Source organism: Hypanus sabinus, chromosome 13 (genome assembly GCF_030144855.1).
Source record: "Hypanus sabinus isolate sHypSab1 chromosome 13, sHypSab1.hap1, whole genome shotgun sequence".
Classification (NCBI taxonomy): domain Eukaryota; kingdom Metazoa; phylum Chordata; class Chondrichthyes; order Myliobatiformes; family Dasyatidae; genus Hypanus; species Hypanus sabinus.
The window spans coordinates 79145103-79169888 of NC_082718.1; the positions used below are offsets into that span (position 1 = coordinate 79145103).

A 24786-nucleotide genomic window follows, 5' to 3' on the forward strand; every position below is an offset into this window, starting at 1 on the left:
AATTTTCCTGCTATTCAGTGACACCATATGATCCTTGGGTGAGGTTGGATTGTTAGCCTTCTCTGTCAGCAATCACCATGCAGTATTTCTCAAGAATACAAATGTTCTGGAGTTCATCTTTAAGTTGTCTTCAGGCTGTTTACAGAAATTGGTAGGAAAAAATGTATTCTCTGTTCCTTATGTATTTAACAATTTTGCTTTCCTGTGAAAGTCATTAGCCTGCCACTGATCATGTCCGAGCAAGGATGTCATCATGTCAATAAGTTAATTGGAAAAAGAAAATGAGCATAATTAATAAAGATGTGCAATGGGAGTGAATTAATTAACTATCTTCACTATTTTGGTTCTAAAGTTCCAAATAGGAAAATTATATTTTCTGAAGTTTGTAGGGATGACCACTGGGTGGTGCAATAACCTAGCTTGTTATTTCTGGTTTTGCAAGAAAAATCAAAGAATCCCTTTCTGTAGCACAAGAAAGTCTGCCAATGCTGAAAATCCAAAGCTACACACTCACAAGATGCTGGAGGAACTCAACAAGTTGGACAGCGTCTATGGCAATGAATAAGCAGACAACGTTTCTGGCTGAGACTCTTTTTCATTACTGGACAGGAAGCGGGAAGACTCCAGAATAAAAAGATGGGAGAGCGGGAAGGAGAAGAGCTAGAAGGAGCTAGCTGAAGCCAGGTGGGCAAGAAAGGTAAAGGGCTGGACAAGAAGGAAACTGATAGTAGATAGGGTAACACACACAAAATGCTGGTGGATCACAGCAGGCCAGGCAGCATCTATAGGAAGAAGCACTGTCGACGTTTCGGGCGGAGACCCTTCGTCAGGAGATAGTGTAGCCCATTGGAGAAAGGAAAGGAGGAGGGGACCCAGGGGGGAGGTGACAGACTGGTGAGAAGATGTAAGAGGCCAGAGTGAGTAATAGAAGAAGGGGGGAGGGGGAGAGAATAATATTTTTACCAGAAGGAGAAATCGATATTCATGCCATCAGATTGAACACCATTTTCAGTATTTTGTTAAAGGAGACCAAAGTAAATGCAGTTAAGTTTCATAAAATATATCCCATTAGGAAAAAGTAAACCTTTTCTATAAGAGTGAGGAAAAACTGCTTTGCAGATGCTTTTTGGTATGCTTCATTTTTAAGTTCAGAAAAACCTTTTGGGGAGCATCTGTAAAACTCTTCTCATTTCCAATAGATGACTGAAACTAACTTTGAAGAAATTGCAGTGCAGAAAGTGGTACTTTAGTCCATTTATTTTATTCGCCAGCTGCAGCATTCATCATTCTGCAAAACTTTTCTGTACCCATATCTTCATTTTAACAGCCTTTTTAACTTGGTCTTCAGAGTTTACATAGTCATCTGAATCTAGCGATGTATTGCACAACCTCAACTTTTGCTTTTAAAAAAAATATTTTTCTACTCTGCCCCAAATGTTGTGTGTTTAGTCAACTGTTTTTGTTCTATGATTCCTCAAGTGGAAAAGGTTGCTTATGTGTCCTATTCCTGCAATATTAAAATAAAATTGTTGTCTAAATCCTATCTTTTGGCCTTAATTTAAAGTACTAATCTTGGAATACATTGCAATTACCTCTCTGCATACCAATCTTTTTCAGAAGCCTCCTTTTTAAAACTTCACAGTACAAATTCTATTATCTTAGCCAGATAATATAATTAAATCATGAATGATAACTTCTCAGTTGGTCCATTATTCCACTTGTTTGTCTCCACGTGGGACCATATCAGCCCCTGAATTTTCTTTTCTTATATTGTCCAGACTTGCTGGACTCTCCTTTTATTTCATTTCCTACTAGTTAAGTTTGCAGTAATGCAGAGTTTTCAGCATCAGTTTTTCTTTCCTCCAGACAGACAGACATACTCCACGGCAATTATCTATAATTACTCCTTTGCTCCCTTGTTTTCCATCCACATGATTTTTATTTGTGATCCACATTATGTAAATATTTTCTTTAATGGCAAATGTTGTGGTCCACATAGGTTGAGTACAATGTTGTGTAGCTTCCAGTTTGCAAATGAGCTACTGTAATATTAGTGCTCTAGTTCTTAAAGGAATTTCAACTTCCAGATGCCACTTTTGTTGTGGGTGTACAACAAAAATGACAGAAAAGTGCAGAGAGACTTACTCAGGACAGAGGAAAACAAATTTCTTCACCAGGATTGTCATGAATGTTGGGAATTTTACACTTAAGAAGGCTTTGGAGTCCTGATAACTGTGTGTAGCCAAGAAAATTGATCAATTTTTAAGATACTAAAGGAGTTAATGGATCTGTTAGTGAATTAAAGTGAGCCTGAGATATAAAATCAGCTGTGATTCAATTAAATGATGGAGCGTGATCAAGGTGCCATGGCCTAATCCTCCTCCTTGCATGTTCTTATGGTTTAGTGTAATTTCACTTTTAAGTTGAATAAAACACTTTTGTCAATATTTGAAACTTTGCGTAAAGATAAATGCATTTTATAGAACTATGAATAGTTATGTTCATGCAGCAGTCGTTATTTTAGTCCAAAACATTGAGGGAAATGATCAAACTTTTGAGATAAGTGCTATATATTTGTATTCACAACAGTAAGAGGTAAGGTAGTGTTATAGCTTTGCATGTAGGCTATGTATATTGTTTCCAGTGTCTACAGTTTGGATTGCTTTAGCTGATGGCCCTTACATAGAAATGCAGATTGTCCATTGAGTCATCGTGTCAAAGAGTAATGCAGCATGGAAACAAGTCCTTTAAACTAACTCATTCATGCAAAACAAGATGCATGAGTTAGGCTGATATTCCTACATTTGGGCCTTACAGTATCCTGTTGAATCTTTCCTCTTAATGTACCTGTTCTGATGCCTCAACTACTTTCTCTGGTAGCTCATTCCTTATATGCATCAGTGTATGTGTGAAGATGTTTGTCCCTCAGATTCCTTTTAAATGTTTCTGCCATGGTTCCAGTTGTTAATTCCCTATCTTGCTCCCAATTTCCATTGATAGTGTCATGGTTCCGATTGTTAACTTCCCAATTGCTTCTAATTCACTTTGATGACAGCACACCTGGTTTCCATGTAGAACTGCAGTATAAGAACTTTGGCATCACAACCACTAGTTGCCAGTTCGTTGGTCTTTTTTCCTGTGAGTAAACTACGTTTCCTGACTGATTAGAACTGTTTGTTCTAAGTTTAGCTCCAGTTTCAAGGTTTACCTATGAGACTCTGTTTCTCTGAGTCAAGGCTCTGTGTCAAGTCTCTGAGTGAAGGCTCCATGTCAAGGTTCCATATCAAGGTTCTGTGTCAAGATCTCTCCTGCTTGCTGTTCAGTGTTTATGCCCATGTAAGCATCCAAACTCAGTCTCCATGCCTGTGTCCTGCACTTGGGTTCGCTTCCTTCGCTCCGTATAACAGAACGAACTGGCCACAATGAACCCAGCGGACACAAATACCCTGCAACAAGCCCTTGCCAGCCAGGGCTCACTACTGGCTCTGCTCGATTGACTTCTCCAGGATGTCATGGAAAACCTCCGTTCCCTGTCTGCTAATGTAACGAAGGTCGGTGGCCAGGTGGACCATATATCCACTTAGTTTACCCCTTCCACTCTGACAACTCTGTCAAACCAGTCCAAATAGTCTGTAGTGGCAACCCCCTATGTGTCAGCAACACCCCCGCCAAGGGAGTCGCACATACCTGAACCAGAACACTACACTGGGGATTTGGGGAAGTGCTGGGCCTTCCTTCTTCAATGCTCCTTGGTGTTTGATCAGCAGTCACCCACGTACTCCACAGACAAGTCAAAGGTAGCTTATATCATGGGGTTGTTGCAGGGAAGTGCTTTAACGTGGGCTACAACTGTCTGTGATAATCAGCCAGAGATCTGCTCTTTTCCCACCTTTATCGCGGAGATGAAGAAGATCTTTGACCACCCTGTCCGTGGTGAAGATGCCGCTAAGCGTCCACTCACTCTCCGTCAGGGCTCATGCAGTGTCACTGAGTATTCCGTGGAGTTCCGGACGTTAGCGGCTGACTCAGGGTGGAATGATGAGGCACTCCGAGGTATTTCGGGATGGTCTCAGCGACAGGGTGAAAGACGAGTTGGTGGCAAGAGATGACACCAACAGCCTGGATTCTTTAATCACCCTAGCCACCAGGCTGGACAACCATCTTCGAGAACGCCATAGGGAGAGAACCGGTCGTCCACCCCCTTTGGCTACTCTATGGCACTCTGTACCATCTCCCCCCAGCGCAAGCTTGCCTTCTCCTCCAGCTCATAGAACAGCTCCCAGCCCAGCCGTTTCCACCATCTTGGGAGAGGAACCAATGCAGCTGGGACAGAACCATCTTTCTCCCACAGAGCAACCTCAGAGATTCAGAGAGCGGGAGAATGTCTCTATTGCAGCCAGTCTGGCCATTTCTGTGCAACCTGTCCCCTTTAGCCAAAAGGGAAAGCACTAGTAGAAAGGGGGATCCTGGTGAGCCAAACAACATTTCCTTCTGTCCCCTGAACCCAGATGCAGATCCTACCTACCTTATTTATTACCAACAATCCCTGCCTCTGTCAGCTCTACTGGACTCCAGTGCTGAGGGAAACATCCTAGATGAAGACATAGCTTCCCGGGCTGGAATTCCTCAGGAGCTGTTGAGTATCCCTCTGGAAGCCCGGGCACTAGATGGCAGACTTCTGGCCTGGGTCACACACTGCACACCACTCCTGTCTCTAATTCTCTCTGGGAGCCATCGGGAGCAGGTACAATTTAACTTAATTTCCTCACCTCAAGCTGCTATAGTTCTTAGGTATCCCTGGCTGGTCTGCCATAATCCTCACATCAACTGGTCCACTGGGAAGATAGCCAGCTGGAGCCTGCTCTGTCACTCCACTTGTCTTCAATTGGCCCTGTGAAAGTCACTGCAACCTTGTCTGCCGCTGAGACCCCCGACCTATCCAAGGTTCCAGCAGAGTATCACGATCTGAGAGAAGTGTTCAGCAAACAACGGGCTCTTTCCCTGCCACCACACCGCCTTTATGATTGTGCTATTGATCTTCTCCACGGAAGTCCTCTGCCCACCAGTCGGCTATATAACTTGTCGTGGCCAGAAAGGGAAGCAATGGAGGCTTACTTAAATGAATCTCTCGTGGCAGGTATTATCTGACTCTCATCCTCCCCTGTTGGCGCAGGTTTCTTCTTTGTGGGGAAGAAAGACAGTTCACTGTGCCCCTGCATTGACTGCTGAGGCCTAAATAGCATAACCGTAAAGAACAAATATCCACTACCCGTTCTCAACTCTGCTTTCGAACCACTTCATGGAGACACCATCTTCTCCAAGTTGGACCTACGAAGTGCCCATCATCTGGTCAGGATAAGGGAGGGACATGAGTGGAAAACAGTGTTCAACACCCCTCTTGGTTACTTCGAATACCTGGTCATGCCATTTGGCCTCACAGACGCCCCTGCTGTTTTCCAAGCCCTGAGAAACGATGTCCTTAGAGATTTTATTAACTGCTTCATGTTTGTTTATTTGGATAACATCTTAATCTTCTCCAGCAATCTTCAGGAATACAACCAACATGTTGTCAGGTTCTGCAGAGGCTTTGGGAGAACAAACTATTTGTAAAAGCTGAGAAGTGCAAGTTTCACATTCCTTCAGTCAGTTTCTTCAGATAAATCACGGAGAGCCGGTAAGTGAGGGTGGATCCCGAAAAGATCCAGGTGGTGGCGGAGTGGCCTACACCCATGACACTCAAGCAACTTCAGTGATTTCTGGGGTTCATAGACTTTTATCATCGTTTCATCAGGGATTACAGCCGGGTGGCAGTGCCCCTTACTTGACTCACCTCTCCTAAGACCCCTTTTTACTGGGACCCCAAAGCGGATGCTGCGTTCTTGGAGCTGAAGAGGCATTTCACCTCCGCTCCCATCCTGGTTCAACCAGACCCCTCTTGTCAATTCATTGTGAGGTCGATGCCTCTGACTCTGGGGTAGGAGCAGTCCTCTCCCAACGTTCAGAACCTGACCAAAAACTTCATCCCTGTGCCTTCTTTTCTCGCTGGCTGTCCCCCGCCAAACAAAATTATGATGTAGGGAACTGGAAGTTACTGGCGGTCAAGCTTGCTTTGGAGGAGTGGAGGCACTAGAGGGAGTGGAATATCCATTTATCATCTGATCTGATCACAAGAACTTCACATATATCCAAACCACCAAACGCCTGAATTCCCGCCAAGCCTGTTAAGCATTATTTTTTTGGCCAGTTCAGACCTATCATCCGGGGTCCAAGAACTGGAAGCCAGATGCTCTCTCCTGTCAATACATTTCCAAGGAGGGCCTTCCCTACCCTAAGACCATCCTTCCACCATCCTGTGTTGTGGCTGCCCTCACCTGGGAGATCAAGACCATAGTTAAAGAGGCCCAATAGACTCAACCTAACCCAAGAAACGGACCCTCCAATTTCCTCTTTGTGCCTGATTTTGTTCAATCTCGGGTTCTCAATTGGGGCACATGTCTCGTTTTGCCTGCCATCCCAGGATCGATTGGACTCTGACCTCCTGAAGAGACATTTCTGGTGGCCCTCCATGGATGCTGACACCCGTTCCTTTGTCTCTACCTGTTCTGTTTGTGCTTGTGGAAGAGCTGCTCTAAAAGGCCATCTCATAGGCATTCAACAAATTCCCTCTCTTATGATCCGACACCTACTTGATTTTTCTAACCCCCTTGCATTTTGAAGTCCCCCATTACAATTGTGATATTACCCTTATCATATGCCTTTCCAGCTCCCTTTGCAATCTCAACCCTACATCTTGGCTGCTTCTTGGAGGCCTATACATGATCCAATAATGTTTTTTTTAACCTTGCAGTTTCTTAACTGCACCCACAAAGTTTCAACATTCTCTGACCCTATGTCACCTCTTTCTAAAGATGTAATTCCATCTCCTACCAACAGACCCAGACCGTTGCCTATGCCTATTTCTGTCTGTCCTTTCAATAGAAAGTATATCCTTAGATGTTAAACTCCAAACTATGACCTCTTTCAGTGTTGCCCACAGCATCATACCGACCAATCTCTAATTGCGCGAGGAGTTCATCCACCTTATTCTGAATGCAACATGCATTTAAGTACAGCACCTTCAGTACTGTGTTCTCGCCCTTTTGAATTTTGCTTCTGTGGTACAACTTAACTCTTTGCACTGTCTGCAATTGTACCCAATCATTGGATTGTCCTTCCTTACATTCATATTACATATTACATGATCTACTTGTAAACCTGCTAGCTCATCCTCAGCTCTATCATACTGGTTCCCATCCCCTTGCCATAGTAGTTTAAACCACTCCCTACAGCTCTAGTAAACCTGCCTGCAGGAATATTGGTCTCCCTTGGATTCAAGTGCAAGCCTTCATTTTTGTATAGGTCACACCTGCCCCAGAAGATGTCCCAATGATCCAGAAATCTGAATTCCTTCCTCCTGCTCTAATTTTTTCAGCCACACATTTATCTGCCACCTCATTCTATTCCTATCTTCACTGTCATGTGGCACAGGCAGCAATCCTGAGGTTACTACCTTTGAGGTCCTGCTTCTCAGCTTCCTAACTCCCTGTATTCTGTTTACAGAACCTCCTCCCTATTTCTACCTATGTCGTCGGTACCAGTATGTACCATGATTTCTGGCTACTCACCCTCCCTTTTAAGGATATTCAGAAGCATCGCAGACCCTGGCACCTGGGAGGCAAAGTACCATCAGTGTTTCCTTTAATAATGGCTGGGGTCACCAGTCTTGTAAAGACACTGTCCGGAAGAAGGCAATGGCAAATTGCTTCTGTCAAAAAAAAATTGCCAAGATGGTCATGGACTGTAAATGCCTAAGTCATATGACATGGTACATGATGATGATGATGATGATAATGTTGACATCAGTAATTAGATGAGGAGACCACTTGCAATATATACAAGTTTTCTGATGAGACAAAGCCAGTTAGTGGTCTAGGCTGTGAGGATAATGTGGACATGCTTCAAGTGAATAAAACAGACTAAGTGAATGGGAATGGACAAAATGGATTGAATATGATGTGGGGAGAAAGTGAGGCTATCATCTTTGGTAGGAAGAAACAATAGAAAGGCAATGGATTTTTTAAATGGTGAGAGATTGAAATGTGTTGGTGCTCAGAGAGATCCAGCTATCTTTCTGTGCAATGCTACTGGACATTAATGTGCAGGATACAGCAATAAATTAGTAAAGCAAATTGGTTTTTATTGTAAGACATTTTGAGGTCTAAAGTAGAGTAACTTTTCTTAGTTAATAGGGCCCTGGTGGGATAGCATCTGGAACAATATGCAAAGGTCTAGTGTCGTGGTTTCTTGAAATAACCAGGAGATGAAGAAGATTCTTCGAGAAATTTAAGCCTTTATTTGCAAACAAAAGCTGAGACAATTAATGAACGTGTCACTAATTACCTGCCAAGCCTAGTTCACAGTATTCTTTATAGTAATTTCTTATCTTAGTTTTATTAACATAAACTTGTTCTAGTGCCTTGACTGGTTCTCATACCATCCTGTCTTGTCTACTCCTTGGAACACGTGTCCCCCTTCCCGGCTTTGGCTGGTTTTCATACCATCACACCACTCCATAGCCCATACTTGCTCTAGTCTACTCCCTGGAACACGTGTCCCCCTTCCCGGCCTTGACTGGTCCCCATACCATCACACCACTCCACGATTCCGTCTACCACCATTATCTCTACATGCTTACTTTCACTGTTAGCTACATTCTTAAGGCTAGCTACATTCTTAAGGCACTGATATGTTCAATAGTACAGAGGCAATACAAAGATTACATTCTGGCCAATAAATTGGATACGTAGCAAATAGCAAACACAAGTCACACTGGTCACATAGTTCTGGCCACACAGCAAACGTTGCAACTTTATTCTCCAATACTAGTCACCCTCTAATAGGATATACTTGCAACTAGAGGGGGTGCCTTAGATTTTCATCAGATTGATTCCTGGGATGTTGTGTTTATTGTTCAAGTGGGAATGAACAGACTGAGCCAATTATCTTGAGGTTAGAAGAATAAAGGTGATGTAATTGATGAGGTGGATCCCAAGTTGATCTTCTTCCCCAGGCCCTGGTGTCTAAGATTGGAGCATGCAGACTTAAAGGGACATTCAAGAATCTTAGGCATATAGAAGTAAGAGAAATAGACTGTGCTATGTCGGTGGGAAGAGTTAGATCGGTTGTGAAGGTTTAAAAAGGGCAGTACGGCATTGTGGGTTTTAGAGGGTTGGCCATTTAGAGCTGAGAAGTATTTTCTTAACTTACAGGATAATGAATATTTGAGGACTCTGAAGCATATGTCATTGTCTATATTCAGAAATCAATAGATCTTCAGTTATTAATGGAGTCAAGGGATATAGGATTAGTGCTGATATGAGGTACAAGTCATGTAGAACAGAAGCAAGGGACTGAATAGCTTATTCTTCTTTATATTTCTTCTTTTAAAATGGTCAAAGATTATTTTGGTAGTGTTTTTCCATACTTTGCCTAAAGAGGGAGGTGTCTCCAATGTTTATTAGTATGTACAGGACAGCAAATCTACTCTTTTTACATGGCAAAAACAAATTAATTAATGATTTTAAACAGAAGTGTTACAAAATAGATGTTGTTCAAGTGCACCATTTAAGACACTCCATATTCCACCATTGTAACATTTCTGTTCACCTGCAATTCTCATCCCACCTCAGAATTAGATTCTGAATTATTCACGTGCTAGCTGCATTGAAAATGCTGTTCTTAATAATTTCAATAGAATAATCACTTATGCAGGACAATTTGCCACGATGTTGCTTTATGTAAATGAATGATTAACCATGGTATAAACTACAAATTGTGAATCCAGTGCATGATAAAGATTTGTACTTATTCAAATGTTCAAGCATTCTCTGAAGGGTAAATGCTGGCTTATTTTCAGCTACTGATTTAAGTCACAGCCTTTTTAAAAGTCTGTTTTGCCTGAAGAATCAGTTATGATTTCATTGTAGTAGGACAATTAATACATAGAAATTTCTGCTAGAGAAGACTATTTGGCTTCCCATTGTTCTTAAAGTACATCCAGGTAATTTTGGAACATGCTGCATCAATCACCCTTTCAGGCAGTGCCTTGCAGATGCTCCTATCCTCTGGATGAGAAAGCTTTTCTTGTCTCCCTCCAGTTTCTCAATTAACTAATTTCAATATATGTATGCTTATGGATTTGTCCCTCAACCACTATCCTAGGGAAAGGATCCTTTCTATTTAATCTCTCAAGGCCCCTATAATTGAATACATTTGAGTTGTGTCTCTTTAGTGTATCTTAACAACAGTTTGCTAATACTAGCATCATCCAGGTAAATTTCATCTGCACCCACTTTTGTACAAATATTTGTTGCTTTCTTTTAGCTTTCAAAACATATTTGTTGGAGCTCTGTGTGTGAAGCAATGGAGAGTGCTGAAATAGCTGAGAAGAAAAAGAGGAGCAAAACCATAATCAGTAGGAGGTATTTTTGAGGAACTCCATTTAAACTTCAACTTCACAGAGAAGCAATGTTAAAATCTATACTTTATCAAGTAGCCTGTTACAAGAAATTTAACCTACATTACTCACAATGAAATAGGCAAATGAGAAAAATCAGAACCAGCGAGGTACGTTTTAAGGCATTCCAGAGGACAGAGACAAAAAAACTCAAGAGAGAATTTTGGGGCTTACAGAGCAGATAGGAGTGCCAGTTGTGAAGCAACTAAAATATGTAAGAATGGAAGAGAATAGTAATAGAGAGATCATAAGAGGTAGGAGCAGAATGTGGCTGTTCAGCCCATCAATCATGTCATTCAATCATGGTTGATTTTCCTTTTCTCCCTCAACCCCATTTCCCTCCTTCTCTCCATAACCCTTCATTCCCTTACAACTGAAGAACCTATCAATCCCTGCCTTAATTCTACCCAGTAATGTACATAGGGCCCATATGTCCAAGGATAAATTAGCTCATTTTTACTCTCATATTAGTCCTATTTGTGATAGATGTCATTCTGAAATTGCATCTTTAACTCATATGTTTTGGTCGTGTTCATTTTTGGAGAAATATTGGAAAGATATTTTTGATATTATTTCTGCGGTTTTGAATATCGATTTACAACCTCATCCTATTACCACAATTTTTGGTTTACCAATGTTAGACTCACTGCATTTATCTTCTTCTGCTCGTCGAATGATTGCATTTCTAACTCTGATGGCTAGAAGATCTATATTGTTGAATTGGAAAGAAATTAATCCTCCCACTGTATTTAATTGGTTCTCTCAAACTTTGTTATGTTTAAATTTAGAAAAAATTAGAAGTGGTACTTTTGAGACTTCTATTAAATTTGAAAAGTTATGGAGACCATTTATTCAACATTTTCATATGATGCAATATGACCCTGTGCCAAGTTCATTTGATTTCCCAGCTTTTAGCTTATGTATTTTGAGAGGACCGGAAGTGACGGCATTGATGAATACTTATTTTTGTGAGATATTATAAATGGCCCCCTTTTTTTTTCTCTCTTTTTTTTTGCTTCTGTTTTCTTCTATATTACTTATTAGTTATAGTTATTAGATTAGATTAGCTAGTTTTGCATTATATAAATTTTTTTTTGTTTTTTTTCTTTCTTTTTTCTGTTCTCTTTATATCATACATTATGAAATATTTAGATTTACTATGTTCATACATATATTTTATGGCTTATGTCTTGGTAAACTCATTTATATTGTAACTATTATGTATGTTTTTTTTCATATGTAATGGAATTTGTATGTTGGTAATTTCTTTATCAATATATCATTTGTATTCTGTCCATATTACTAATATTAATAAAAAGATTTAGAAAGAAAGAAACAGTAATGTGGTTTCCACAGCTCTCCATGGCAATGAATCCCATGGATTCAACACCTGCTGGCTGAAGCAGATAATCAACTTGCTTGATGTTTCCGCTGTCTAAGCCTTCAGGTAGATTGTATGTGGATTTGAGATAGTATGTGGTATATAAAGAAATGTGAGTTATTGTGATTCCAACTGTTAACATCCTCAGCCATACAGCAGAAAGTGGAGGAAGAGGAGTGGAATACTGTTAAATGAGAAGATCTAGGAATTCAATCTTACAACAATGGGAGAATAAAAAATCATGTTTGATAGTTTTATGGCAAGGAAATAGTTTTTTAACAGCTAGAAGAGACAGGTTTGGGAGGAGTTGTCTTGTGGAACTGTAGTTGGCACAGTTCAGGAAGGCATCTTTGGATGAACTGCTTTTGAACTCTATCATTTATGGGTACTGTTGATTAGTGCTACTCAAAAAGAATCTGGTTTATCAGGTTTATTATTGGGTCATGAAATTTGTTATTTTGCAGCAATGGTATAGTGTAATGCATAAAAATTAATTGAAATTGTTACATTGACTTCTATTCGTTATTATAAATTACTACGATTGCACATTTAGATGGAGACGTAATGTAAAGATTTTTACTCATGTATGCGAAGGATGTAAGAAATAAAGTCAATTCAATCCAAATTACTATAAGAATATGTGTATAAAAATAAATAATGCAAAAAGAGCAAAATAGTGAGGTTATGTTCATGGGTTCAATGTCCATTTAGAAATCTGATGGTGGATGGAAAAAAACTGTTCCTAAAACATTCAATGTTGGGGCTCCTGTACCACCTCTCCAATGATAGTAATGAAAAGAGAGCATGTACTGGGTGGTGAAGGTCTTTAATGGTGGATGATACCTTCTTGAGGCATCACCTTTTGAGGATATTCTCCATGGTGAAGAGATAAGTGTCTATGTTAGAGCTGGCTGAGTTTACAACCCTCTATAGATTTTTCCGATCCTGTGCATTGGCCCCTCCATACCAAACAGTGATACAGTCAGTCAGATTGCTCTCTACATTACATCTGTAGAAATTTGCTACATTCCTTCATGGCATACCAAATCTTCTCAAACTCTGAATGAAATATAGCTACTATCATGCCTTCTTCGTAATTGCATCCTTAGACATGAGTGAGGTGTCCAAGGATTGGAAGGTAAGAAGTTATTTTAAGGGATTCTAAATTATTGGAAGGTATTCTTAAGTATTTATGTAGACAGGGCTGATTGGGGATAGTAATCACGGCCTTATGCATAGTAGACCTTGTCTAACCAATCTTATAGAGTTTTTGGAAGAGGTTACCAGGAAAGTTGATGAAGGAAAGGCAGAGGGCATTGTCATTGTGGACTTTAACAAGGCTTTTGATAAGGTTGGTTAAGAAGGTTCAATTGCTTGGCACTTGGGATGAAATAACAAATTGGATTCGACATTGGCTATGTGGGAGAAGCCAGAGAGTGGTAGTGGAAGATTGCTTCTCTGACTGGAGTCCCGTGACTAGTGGTGTGCCGCAGGGATTGGTGCTGGGTCCGTTGTTGTTTGTCATCTATATCAACAATCTGGATAATAATATGGTAAACTAGATAAGCAAATTTGCAGATGACACCAAGATTGGAGGTATAGTGGACAGTGGGGAAGACTGTCAAAGCTTGTAGTGGATGATATCAAGCTTGAGGGGATAGTGGATAGTGAGGAAGGCTATCAAAACTTGCAGCTGGATCTGGACCAGCTGGAAAAATAGGTTGGGTTGTAAAATAGCAGATAGAATTTAATGCACACAAGTGTGAGGTATTGCACTTTGGGAAAACAAAGCTGGGAAGGTCTTACACAGTGAATGGCAGGGTGCAGTAGAATGGAGGGATCTGGGAAAACTTCCATAATTCCTTGAAAGTGGTGTCACAGGTAGATAGAGTTGCTAAGAGAGCTTTTGGTACATTGACCTTCATATGTACAGGAGTTGGGACATTATGCTGATGTTCTGCAGAACATTGGGGATGCCCAGTTTGGAGTGTTGTGTGCAGTTCTGGTCACATACCTACATGGAAGATATCAAAAAGATTGGAAAAAGTGCAGAGAAAATTTACAGGGATGTTGCCTGGACTTGAGGACCTGAGTTATAGGGAAAGTTTCATTAGGTTAGGACTTCATTCCCTAGAATGTAGAAGATTGAGGGGAAATTTTAAAGAGTAAAAAAAATTTGAGAGGTATGGATGAGGTAAAAACAAACAGGCTTTTCACACTGAGGTTGGGTGAGACAAGAACTAGAGGTTATGGGTTAAGCATGAAAGGTGAAATGCTCAAGGGGATCGTGAGGGGAAACAACTTCACTCAGAGGCTGGTGAGAGTGTGGAACGAGCTGCCAGCGTAAGTGGTGGATGCAAGTTCAATTTCAACATTTAAGAGAAATTTTGATGTATTTGGTTGGGAAGGGTATGACAGTCTATGGTCCAGGTCAGGTGGATGGGACTAAGCAGAATAATTGGTTGGCATGGGCTAGATTGGCCAAAGGACCTATTTCTGTGCACTAATGTTCTATGACTCCATGCTGGGCCTAAGATAGATCTGAAGAAGTGCTGACTCCTAGGAAGTTGAAGTTGCTCACCTTTCCACTGTGGACCCCTTTATGAGAACTGCTTTGTGTTCTCTAAATTCCCTCTTCCTGATGTCCACAGTCAATTCCCTGACCTTACTGATACCGGTCGTTGCAGCACCATTCAACCAGCAGATCCATCTCTTGCCAGTACACCACCTTGTCACCATCTGAGATTCAGCCAGCAGCAGTTCTATCATTGGTGAATTTTATAGATGGCATTTGAGCTGTGCCTAGGTACACAGTCATGAATGTATGAACAATAGAGCACCAAGCTAAGTATGTATCCTTGAGATATGCCTGTGTTGATTGTCAACGAGCAGAAGATGTTATTTCCGATATCCAGTGACTGTGGTCCCAACTAGGAAGTCAATGATCCAGCTGCAGAGCCTTAACTAACAACACCTGTACTACTTATCCATTTCTTATAAATGTTTTCATCTTCCATTGCTGAAATAAGATACTCTTCATAATCTTCAGGCTTTTTGCTCTTCTTGGCAAAATTTTAAATCTTTTACTTTGATCTAATATTATATTTTATTATTTATTGTAATACCTGCACTGTTTTGTGCACTTTATGCAGTCCTAGTTAGGTCTGTAGTCTAGTGTAGTTTTTTTTTTCCTGTGTTGTTTTTTACATCGTTCAGTGTGGTTTTTGTACTGTTTCATGTAGCACCACGGTCCTGAAAAATGTCTCGTTTTTACTGTGTACTGTACCAGCAGTTATGGTTGAAATGACAAGAAAAAGTGACTTGACTTGATCTTTGACTTTTCTTTCTAGTGATGCCTGGACTGCTCTTACTGTTGGGATATGATGTTTCATTTGCTGGAAATTGTGTATTAGTTCTTTAAATATTAGCCTTGTGTGCATTTATATCAAAACTTTTAACAGAGTTTCCATTTACCACAACCAGTTCAAGCTGCATATGGTCAGCTTGTTTTGTATATACAGTGGATTCTGGTTAATTGGGACACAGTGGAGCCATTTTGGTCAAAGTTTCATGGAAATAGTTTTAAAAAAACAAACTGCTGCTTAACTGAGTTACAAATTATTTTTAAAAATGAAATATAGAACAAATTAGAACACTGCCAATGTATTTGCAGTACTATAAAACTGTATTAGTTCCTAATAGTTATCAATGAAGGAATTCATATAGTGTACACTTCCATGTTCTTGTGATTGTAAATGAACAAAATCAGTGCAGACACCTAATGTAAATAATGAATTGCCTTCATTGCCTCCTGCATGAAGTACTGTAGTGTCAAAAATCACTGCCTTTTAATTCGGCATCGGTCGGTCCAGGTGACTAACATAACAGAAGCATCAGCAATTGACAGTAGGGTTGCTCTAAACATGGTGCAGCATCTTAACATCTACACAAATGCACCCGACTGATGCTAGTTAGAAATTGGTGCATCCTTCAAATCTTAGTTTTTATAGTAACATTCAAGATAACTATCGGTACCTTCAAATTCTTCATAGGTCCTAACTTGTTGAAGTAGTGAAATCATTTCATTTTCACTCCAGGCCATTTCTCGCATCTCCATGAATGCTTGAATCTGCAGTGAGCAAAGCAGTTCAGAATTGTCTTACTGCTTATTTCTTGCCAACTATCAGTGACAAAAATCACGGCTTTTGGACATAAAAACATACAACTGACACTATTTAAAAACTGTAGTGCCTAACGGCCACACAAGTGAATGCGACTGATGCTGTTTAGAAACTGTTCAGCAACAGTCTCCTGTCCCAGTTAAGTGGCATAGTGGCCCAAATGAATTGAAGGATATCAAAACTCTTTTCTTGATTAGCTGTTGTTCTTTAGAGTTGTCCCAAATAAGCTTCTTTTTCAATTAACCTGTGGCTCAGTTAACTGGAATCTGCTGAATTTAAAGCCCTGATTTTCATGTTATCACATTTTACATAACTTTAAATAAAAATTTATAATATGGTGATCACTCTTCACTAAAGGCTCTTAACTACTTAATTATAAATTAACCCTTCTACTTTGCCCCATTTCAGATCTAAAACTGTGATTTCTCTTGATTTATTGAAACATTGATTTGGAAAGACATCCCCTTTACACACACGATGAATTAATCCTCCATGCTATTATGAACAGAATGCATGGTTCTATTGTACATAAATTAATGGCCAAATCTCCACACTATAACAGGTGCACACTGAGCAGAATTCAAAGAAATGGATTAGGTCAATGGAGCCCTTATGAGTACAATAAATAGGTATCTGTACTCACAATGTGAGCAAATCCTGGTACCTAAGAAGCCATTTTCTCCTCACTGAAATGTAAAACAAAGTGTTATAAATACAATATTAAGTACTTGGATTTTTCACTATTTAAAGGGATACTCAGACATTGTAAAACCTGTTTATTTCAGCTGAACTGCTCATTCAATAGATGCTTCAGCATTGACCCTGCTGGCAGCATTCCATTACTGGGGCTTAGGGATATCTTGGGTAGGCCATCCAGAGACAGCTTGGAAGGGATAAAAGATATGCCAATCTGTGCAAGTCTACTCTCATACATGGACCTGTCTGCATAACAATACTTTTAGATGCTCAAGTTTTCTCTGGTAATCTTAAGAAATATGTGAATTTAGCCCAAGGTTACATGCTTGGGCGGCCACTTCTGTGAAGGTCAAAGGGATGGTGATTTCATTCTCTTGGCTATTGGATCAATGCAGCAATTAATAGCTAATCTATTCCATTATTCACAACTTGCTACCCACTTCAGTATTAGGGAGGCACCGGCCTCTCTGTTCCTAAAATTCAATTCTTTGTTAATTTACTGAAGATAAAGTGGTATCTCATTTGAAACAAGAGTAAGTCTGCAGATGCTGGGAAATCCAAGCAACACACACACAGTGCTGGAGGAACTCAGCAGGCCAAGCAGCATCTATAGAAAAGAGTGCAGTTGACGTTTTGGACCAGGACCCTTTGGCAGGACTGGAGAAAAAAAGCTGAGCAGTATATAGAAACATAGAAATCTACAGCTCATTACATGGCCTTCAGCCCACAATGAACCTTGTAACCTACTCTAGAAGTTGCCTAGAATTTCCCTACCACATTACCTTCTATTTTTCTAAGCTCCATGTACCTGTCTAAGAGTCTCTTAAAAGACCAAATTCTATCCACCTCTACTGCCTTCACCGGCAGTGCATTCCATATTCTCTGTGTGAAAAACCTACCTTTAACATTATTTAAAAGGTTGGGGGAGAGGGGAGAGAGAAACAAGGTGATGGGTGAAACCTGAAGGGGGAGGGATGAACTAAAGAGCTGGGAAGTAGATTAGTGAAAGAGATACAGGGCTGGAGAAGGGGGAGTCTGATAGAAGAGGACAGAAGGCCATGGAAGAAAGGAAAGGGGGGAGGAGCACCAGAGGAAGGTGATGGGCGGGCGTCACCCATCAGGTGATGGGTGTAAGGTAAAGGTGAGAGAGGGAAAGGGAGATGGAGAATGGTGAAGGAGAGGGGGAAGTATTAACAGAAATATCTCATTTACTGATTTGCCAATGTTGCAAGTACAGAGAACTATTTACGGCATGCATACCCATAAAGGCACCCATTAATAACCAAATTAAACAAACATACTCAATATACTTGTGGTTTTCAATTGATGGTCAGTTCCATGATTACTCCATCTTTTGGATATATTTTATAGTCAACTCTGCCAGCTGAAGAATCTTGTGTGGAAAGGTCTGTCTATTTCTTCTCTAGCTTCTTATACCAGTGTAAACTTGAATTAAAGTACCTGGGTGTAACCCAACAAAATAATGGAAACATGGTAGGAACTGTCATTATGTCAAGGATGAAATTGTTACCTGCAATATTCTTTGACTAGCAGAGTTATTTCATTACAGAGTGCTGTATGCTGAAGAATCTTTGCAGTCACTTCCCAGAGTTGATGCTGGAATAATAGGAGATGCAAACATGGAATTCATTAGCCCTGTCTTGAGGAGCAAGATCAGGAGTACGAGAAACCCTACCTGGGCAAATTCCAATGTTTACTTAATGCAATAGCAGAGAACCACACACTGTATAATTAATCTATAAAGCCCTGATGTTTTCATCTGTGTAAGTGGCTTCCCCATAAATGTTTAAACTGGTTTATTATTTCACTGTAAGGGAGAATTCATGCATTTTGAAGATTGACAACTATTATTAGATGTACTTGAGATTTATAAAGGCACTGTATTTCTTCCAACATGTGTTTCCCTTTTCTAGAAAGCTTAATGTTCGCTCAAATTTCACCTTTTTTGGTTTGAATTTCTCCTGTCTATAGTTACAAGCACTGAAAATTATGTTGGCAGACTTTTACTGGCAAATATATTTTTCCTGATTTATCCACTAACTGATAATTTTTATTGATTGTGAAAGAGAATTATTATTTTGAGTGTACGGCTGAAATAATTCTGGTCCTGTAAAATGACGGGGGAAAGTCAAAGTGGTCCCTTTTTTGGTTACTTTTGCTGTAGGTTAGTAATAGCTATCCACATAAGGAAACCCCTTACATTGTTAAGAAAACATGCACAAAACCTGACTTTTTAACTCCTGTTAGTGGAATAGGAACTGAGAGTCATAGACATTCAGCAGATAAACAGGTCTTTTTGCCCATCAAAACAACGAGCCAAAACCCACTCATTTGCATTAATGCCTTGTTTGATTCACCCCCACAATCTCATCAACTGTGATTTGGTCAATTGATAATTAAAAAGCTGTAGGTTTAATTAATAACTGCTTACATTTTAGAGTATTATGGAGAAAAGAAATTGAAATTAAGAAATTCAGAAGAAGACCATTTAAGTTTAGAATAAAAACAGAAGATGCTCAGCAACTCTGGCAACACATATGGAAAGAGAACAGAGTTAAAATTCCAGGTTAAAGACCTGTCACTAGAACTAAAATGAGCATTTAAGTTTGACTGGTCTATTTATTTCTATGCTTTTTATTTGTGTCAAAAATCTTCCTGGAATATTGCAGAGATAACATATTCTTGTTGGTGGAGAGGGTAGACAGGCTTAGACAGAGGTTAGCAGAACAATGCTGAAGAGTTGGTCAGGGGGCAGAACAATGGCAAATGGAATTTAATCCATATAGATGTGTAGTGATGCATTTTGAGAGGACTAATAGGTTGTGACTTGGATAATGAATGCTGGGCCCCAAGGGAGTCATGAGGAATAGAGGGTCCCTTGTGTACATGTTCAGATGAGTAAGGTGGTCAAGTAGGCATACAAAATAGTAGTCTTCATTGCCTATGATACAAAATTTAAGAACAGGGAATTATGGTAGTACAATGTAAAACTTTGGTTAAACCATAGTTAATGTACTATGTGCTGTTCTGGTTGTCATGATACGGGAAGGGTGCGATTGCACTAGAGAAGGTGCAGAGGAGGATTATCAGGTTATTGCTTAGGATAGAGTGCTTCACTTATGAGGAGAGACTGTATAGGTTGGCTTTATTTTCCTTGGTGTGTAGATGAGGCTGAGGGGTGATTGGATCGAGGTACTTAGGCAGAGACTTTCACAAAATAGACAATAGTCAATAGGTGCAGAAGTAGACCATTCATCCCTTTGAGCCTGCACCACCATTCTGAGATCATGGCTGATCAATACCCGGTTCCTGCCTTGTCCCCATATCCCTTGATTCCCCTATCCATAAGATACCTATCTAGCTCCTTCTTGAAAGCATCCAGAGAATTGGCCTCCACTGTCTTCTGAGGCAGTGTATTCCAGACCCCCACAACTCTCTGGGAGAAGAAGTTTTTCCTTAACTCTGTCCTAAATGACTTACCCCTTATTCACAAACCATGCCCATTGGTACTGGACCCTCCCAGCATCTGGAACATATTTCCTGCCTCTATCTTGTCCAATCCCTTAATAATCTTATATGTTTCAATCAGATCCCCTCTCAATCTCCTTAATTCCAGCGCGTACAAGCCCAGTCTCTCTAACCTGTAAGACAGTCCAGACATCCCAGGAATTAACCTCGTGAATCTATGCTGCACTTCCTCTATAGCCAGGATGTCCTTCCTTAACCCTGGAGACCAAAACTGTACACAATACTCCAGGTGTGGTCTCACCAGGGCCCTGTACAAATGCAAAAGAATATCCTTGCTCTTGTACTCAATTCCCCTTGTAATAAAGGCCAATATTCCACGAGCCTTCTTCACTGCCTGCTACACTTGCTCATTCACCTTCAGTGACTGATGAACAAGGACTCCTAGATCTCTTTGTATTTCTCCCTTACCTAACTCTACACCATTCAGATAATAATCTGCCTTCCTGTTCTTACTCCCAAAGTGGATAACCTCACACTTATTCACATTAAACGTCATCTGCCAAGTATCTGCCCACTCACTCAGCCTATCCAAGTCACCCTGAATTCTCCTAACATCCTCATCACATGTCACACTGCCACCCAGCTTAGTATCATCAGCAAACTTGCTCATGTTATTCTCAATGCCTTCATCTAAATCGATTATGTAAATCGTAAACAGCTGTGGTCCCAATACCGAGCCCTGTGGCACCCCACTAGTCACCACCTGCCATTCCAAGAAACACCCATTCACCGTTACCCTTTGCTTTCTATCTGCCAACCAGTTTTCTATCCGTGTCAATATCTTCGCCCCAATGCCATGAGCTCGGATTTTACCCACTAATCTCCTATGTGGGACCTTATCAAATGCCTTCTGAAAATCAAGGTACACTATATCCACTGGATCTCCCTTGTCTAACTTCCTGGTTACATCCTCAAAAAACTCCAATAGATTAGTCAAGCATGATTTGCCCTTGGTAAATCCATGCTGGCTCAGCCCAATCCTATCACTGCTATCTAGATATGCCACTATTTCATCTTCAGTAATGGACTCTAGTATCTTCCCCACTACTGATGTTAGGCTGAAAGGATGATTGTTTTCTCCCTCCCTCCTTTCTTAAATAGTGGGATAACATTAGCTATTCTCCAATCCTCAGGAACTGATCCTGAATCTAAGGAACATTGGAAAATGATTACCAATGCATCCACAATTTCCAGAGCCACCTCCTTTAGTACCCTAGGATGCAGACCATCCGGACCTGGGGATATGTCAGCCTTCAGTCCCATCAGTTTACTCATCACCGTTTCCTTCCTAATGTCAATCTGTTTCATTTGCTCTGTTACCCTATGTCCTTTGCCCATCCATACATCTGGGAGATTGCTTGTGTCTTCCCTAGTGAAGACAGATCTAAAGTACTTATTAAATTCTTCTGCCATTTCTCTGTTTCCCATAACAATTTCACCCAATTCATTCTTCAAGGGCCCAACATTGTAAGACATATTTAGATGAGAATTTGAATTGTTAAGATACAGGATTCTATTGGTCAAATGTTGGAAACTGGGATTGGAATAAATGTGTACTCTGGTTGGCATGGATAAGGTAGGTTGTATGACCCTAGAAGAAATATTTTTTTAACTTAATGTGTCACTCAAAAGGCTCCTGACTATGTATTTACTTTTTTTCTCTTAAAGTCTGACTTAAAATATGCTTCTACTGATGTCCACCAGTGAACATACTGTACATCATATTTGTTTGAAAGAATCTTTCCGTCCTGAGTCAGTCTCCACTTGTATGCATGTTCCAGCAAAATATCAGAGGAGCTCATTTTTATTTCAGATCCCCACCCCAATCCTATTCCTAGCATAAAGTTGTTGGCAAGACTTGTAAAAGCTGAGATCAGATGTTTTAATTTGGACTGAGTAAAATTTCCCTCTTAGGATTGAATTCAATAATTTATCAATGTGACTGTACTCAGAAAAAGTGTACAATTGGAGTTGTACAGAAAAGTGAAAATATTTTTTAAGATTTATGAAAAATAGTTGAAATAAAGAATTCCTGTTGGGTCAAGTTTATAAATTTCTAATGAAGAATGGTACCTTGAACAACTAACTTTTGAAGCTAACTGACATACCATCAAATTATAACATTTATCTGAAATTAATAGCATTTTTGTTTTCTATGGGTACTTATTTTATTTTTGGAACAAGTTAGGAATTGCTAGATCAGAAACCCAATATAGTTTCCACACTGTCTGGGACAATGAGTCAAATTGTCCTAAATTGTATTTTTTTCCCTTTCTCTTGTACATCAAGTGTTGGTCTTTTTATTTTTTTTCTTCAATTGGGTTCTTTGTGATTACCTGTGAGCAAGCAAATCTCAAGGTTGTATAAGTTCTACATTATTTAATAATAAATGTACTTGAATCTTGGGTAAGTCAAATATGACTTTTTAGCTTGTAGGGCTCATGTCTATTTCATGGATTAATGAAGCATTGAGTAAAAAAGAAAAAATATTTATTTCGATGTTTATTGTACTCTTCTAATTTTCAAAAAGAGTTTTGCTGCTATCAAAAGTTATGAAATTTTGTAAAGTATTGTAAAACTCATTCGAAAATAGAATAGTAAGTCAGGCTGGGGGCTCCTTATACATTGCTCATTTCATGATGATCTGTAATAGGACCACCATCTATATACACCAGTCTCTGGAATTTTACATAAATTGCCAAAAGAAAGGATCAGTGGTGCAGCTGGTAGCAGATACCTGAGTTTATTTATTTAGAAATACAGTGCATCAACAGGTCTTCTGGCCAGTGACCCTACATAGTCCAGTTACACCCCTGTGACTAATTTACCTACCAATGTGTATGTCACTGGAATGTTGGAGGACTCCAGAGCACCTGGAGGAAACCCATGCAGTCATGAGGAGAAAGTACAAGCTCCTTTCCTCCATGTTGCTCTCCACACTGGATAGTGAGTGCTCTTTCTACATTAAGAATAGTGATCAATATTTTTCTAGACATTGAGAATCAAGAGGTATGAGGATAGGGTTAGAAAATTACACTGAGGTAGAAGTTCAGTCTTGATCTTGAAGGGCTCTATGACCTACTCCTCCCATTTTTCATGCTTTTATATGATTCTTACCATAGGCTACTCACCCCCTGACCTGCTTTGGTAGCTCTGATGTATTCTGGAGCTTGAGCTCCTGGTGGAACTCCATGCATTGAGTTAAGGGAGAGGTTCAAAACTGAATGATCCAACAAGTCTTTAATAATCCTGATAATGAGTCCTGATGAAGGGTCTTGGCCCAAAATGTCAGCTCTTTATTTCTCTCCATAGATGCTGCCTGACCTGCTGAGTACCTCCAGCAGTTTTTGTATGTTATTCTAAGTCTTTAATGGTGGAGCAGACACAGAAAAGCTGTGATTGTGAAGGTAGAATAAGGTTATACTGAAAACACGGCCCCAGTAGTCATTGGCCACCGTGCTACAAAAACTGGCCACCAGTTATTGAATGTATTGCTGGAATGCACACTCAAGTCCTCCACTAAATGAGGCAAGTCCAGGCTTCCATGACATCTAAAAATGCTGTGGCAACGGTGGATTGGTTATGGAGGTGGGCTGTGATACCTGTTGTCCACAGACAAAAATTTGCACCGATGTGAGTGATGTCTGATGTCTTGGCAACACACAGTGGGATGGGGTTGTTCTTCAGCAACTGTATTCATAACTAAATAGTCATCTTCAGGATACTGTCATCAGGATTTGTCTACAAAAAGTAATATGAAACATTGTTTCAAAGATGTTTATTTACACTATTAGCATAAGGTTTGAAATTCCATTACTACAATTTCTTTTTTTTTTGTATTTTAACAGCTCCGAAGTGCAGCTGAATATGAGGAACGTAAATTAATTAGAGCTGCTATGCGTAAACTCCGTGAACGGGAGATTGAAGGTGGGTCAGTCTGTATCCTTCATATACAAGTTTATTCAGATGAATTTATATTAATGTAGTACTAAAATGATTTGTCGGGAGAATCTTGACTTTGTTGCTAGTGTTAAGTAAGCTCTCTGTCAACATGTTTGGTTTCATCATGGAACCAGGTATGTGAAGTGAGGCAGGTTGCTGAAAATGTCACACGTACTCATTGCTAACAATTTATTTATTTACTTATTTTACTTATTTATTGAGATACAGCACAGAATAGGCCATTCTGACCCTTCAAGCTGTGCTGCCCACCAAATCACCACCCCCCCCCCCCCCGATTTAACCCCAGTCTCATCATAAGACAACTTACAATGACCAATTAACCTAACAACTGGTATGTCTTTGGATTGTGGGAGGAATCAAAGCACCCACAAACTCCTTACAGACGGTGGGGGAATTGAACCTGCGTCGCTAGTACTGTAAGGTGATGTGCTAACCACTACGCTACCATGTCACCTAAATTT

At 40.0% G+C, this 24786-nt stretch overlaps 1 protein-coding gene across 11 annotated transcripts in view; it reads left to right on the forward strand.

The window, feature by feature from the left end:
• The window catches only part of smtnb (smoothelin b), a 299570-nt gene that overhangs the window by 87918 nt on the left and 186866 nt on the right, over positions 1 to 24786 (forward strand). For all 11 annotated transcript variants that reach the window (XR_009515412.1, XR_009515411.1, XM_059987987.1 and 8 more), the window contains one exon: positions 24211 to 24289. Coding sequence is in view for 9 of the 11 variants with exons in the window: in XM_059987987.1 (XP_059843970.1) it covers positions 24211 to 24289 (79 nt within the window). In the remaining 2 variants the exon portion in view is untranslated. The remainder of the gene's footprint in view (positions 1 to 24210; positions 24290 to 24786) is intronic.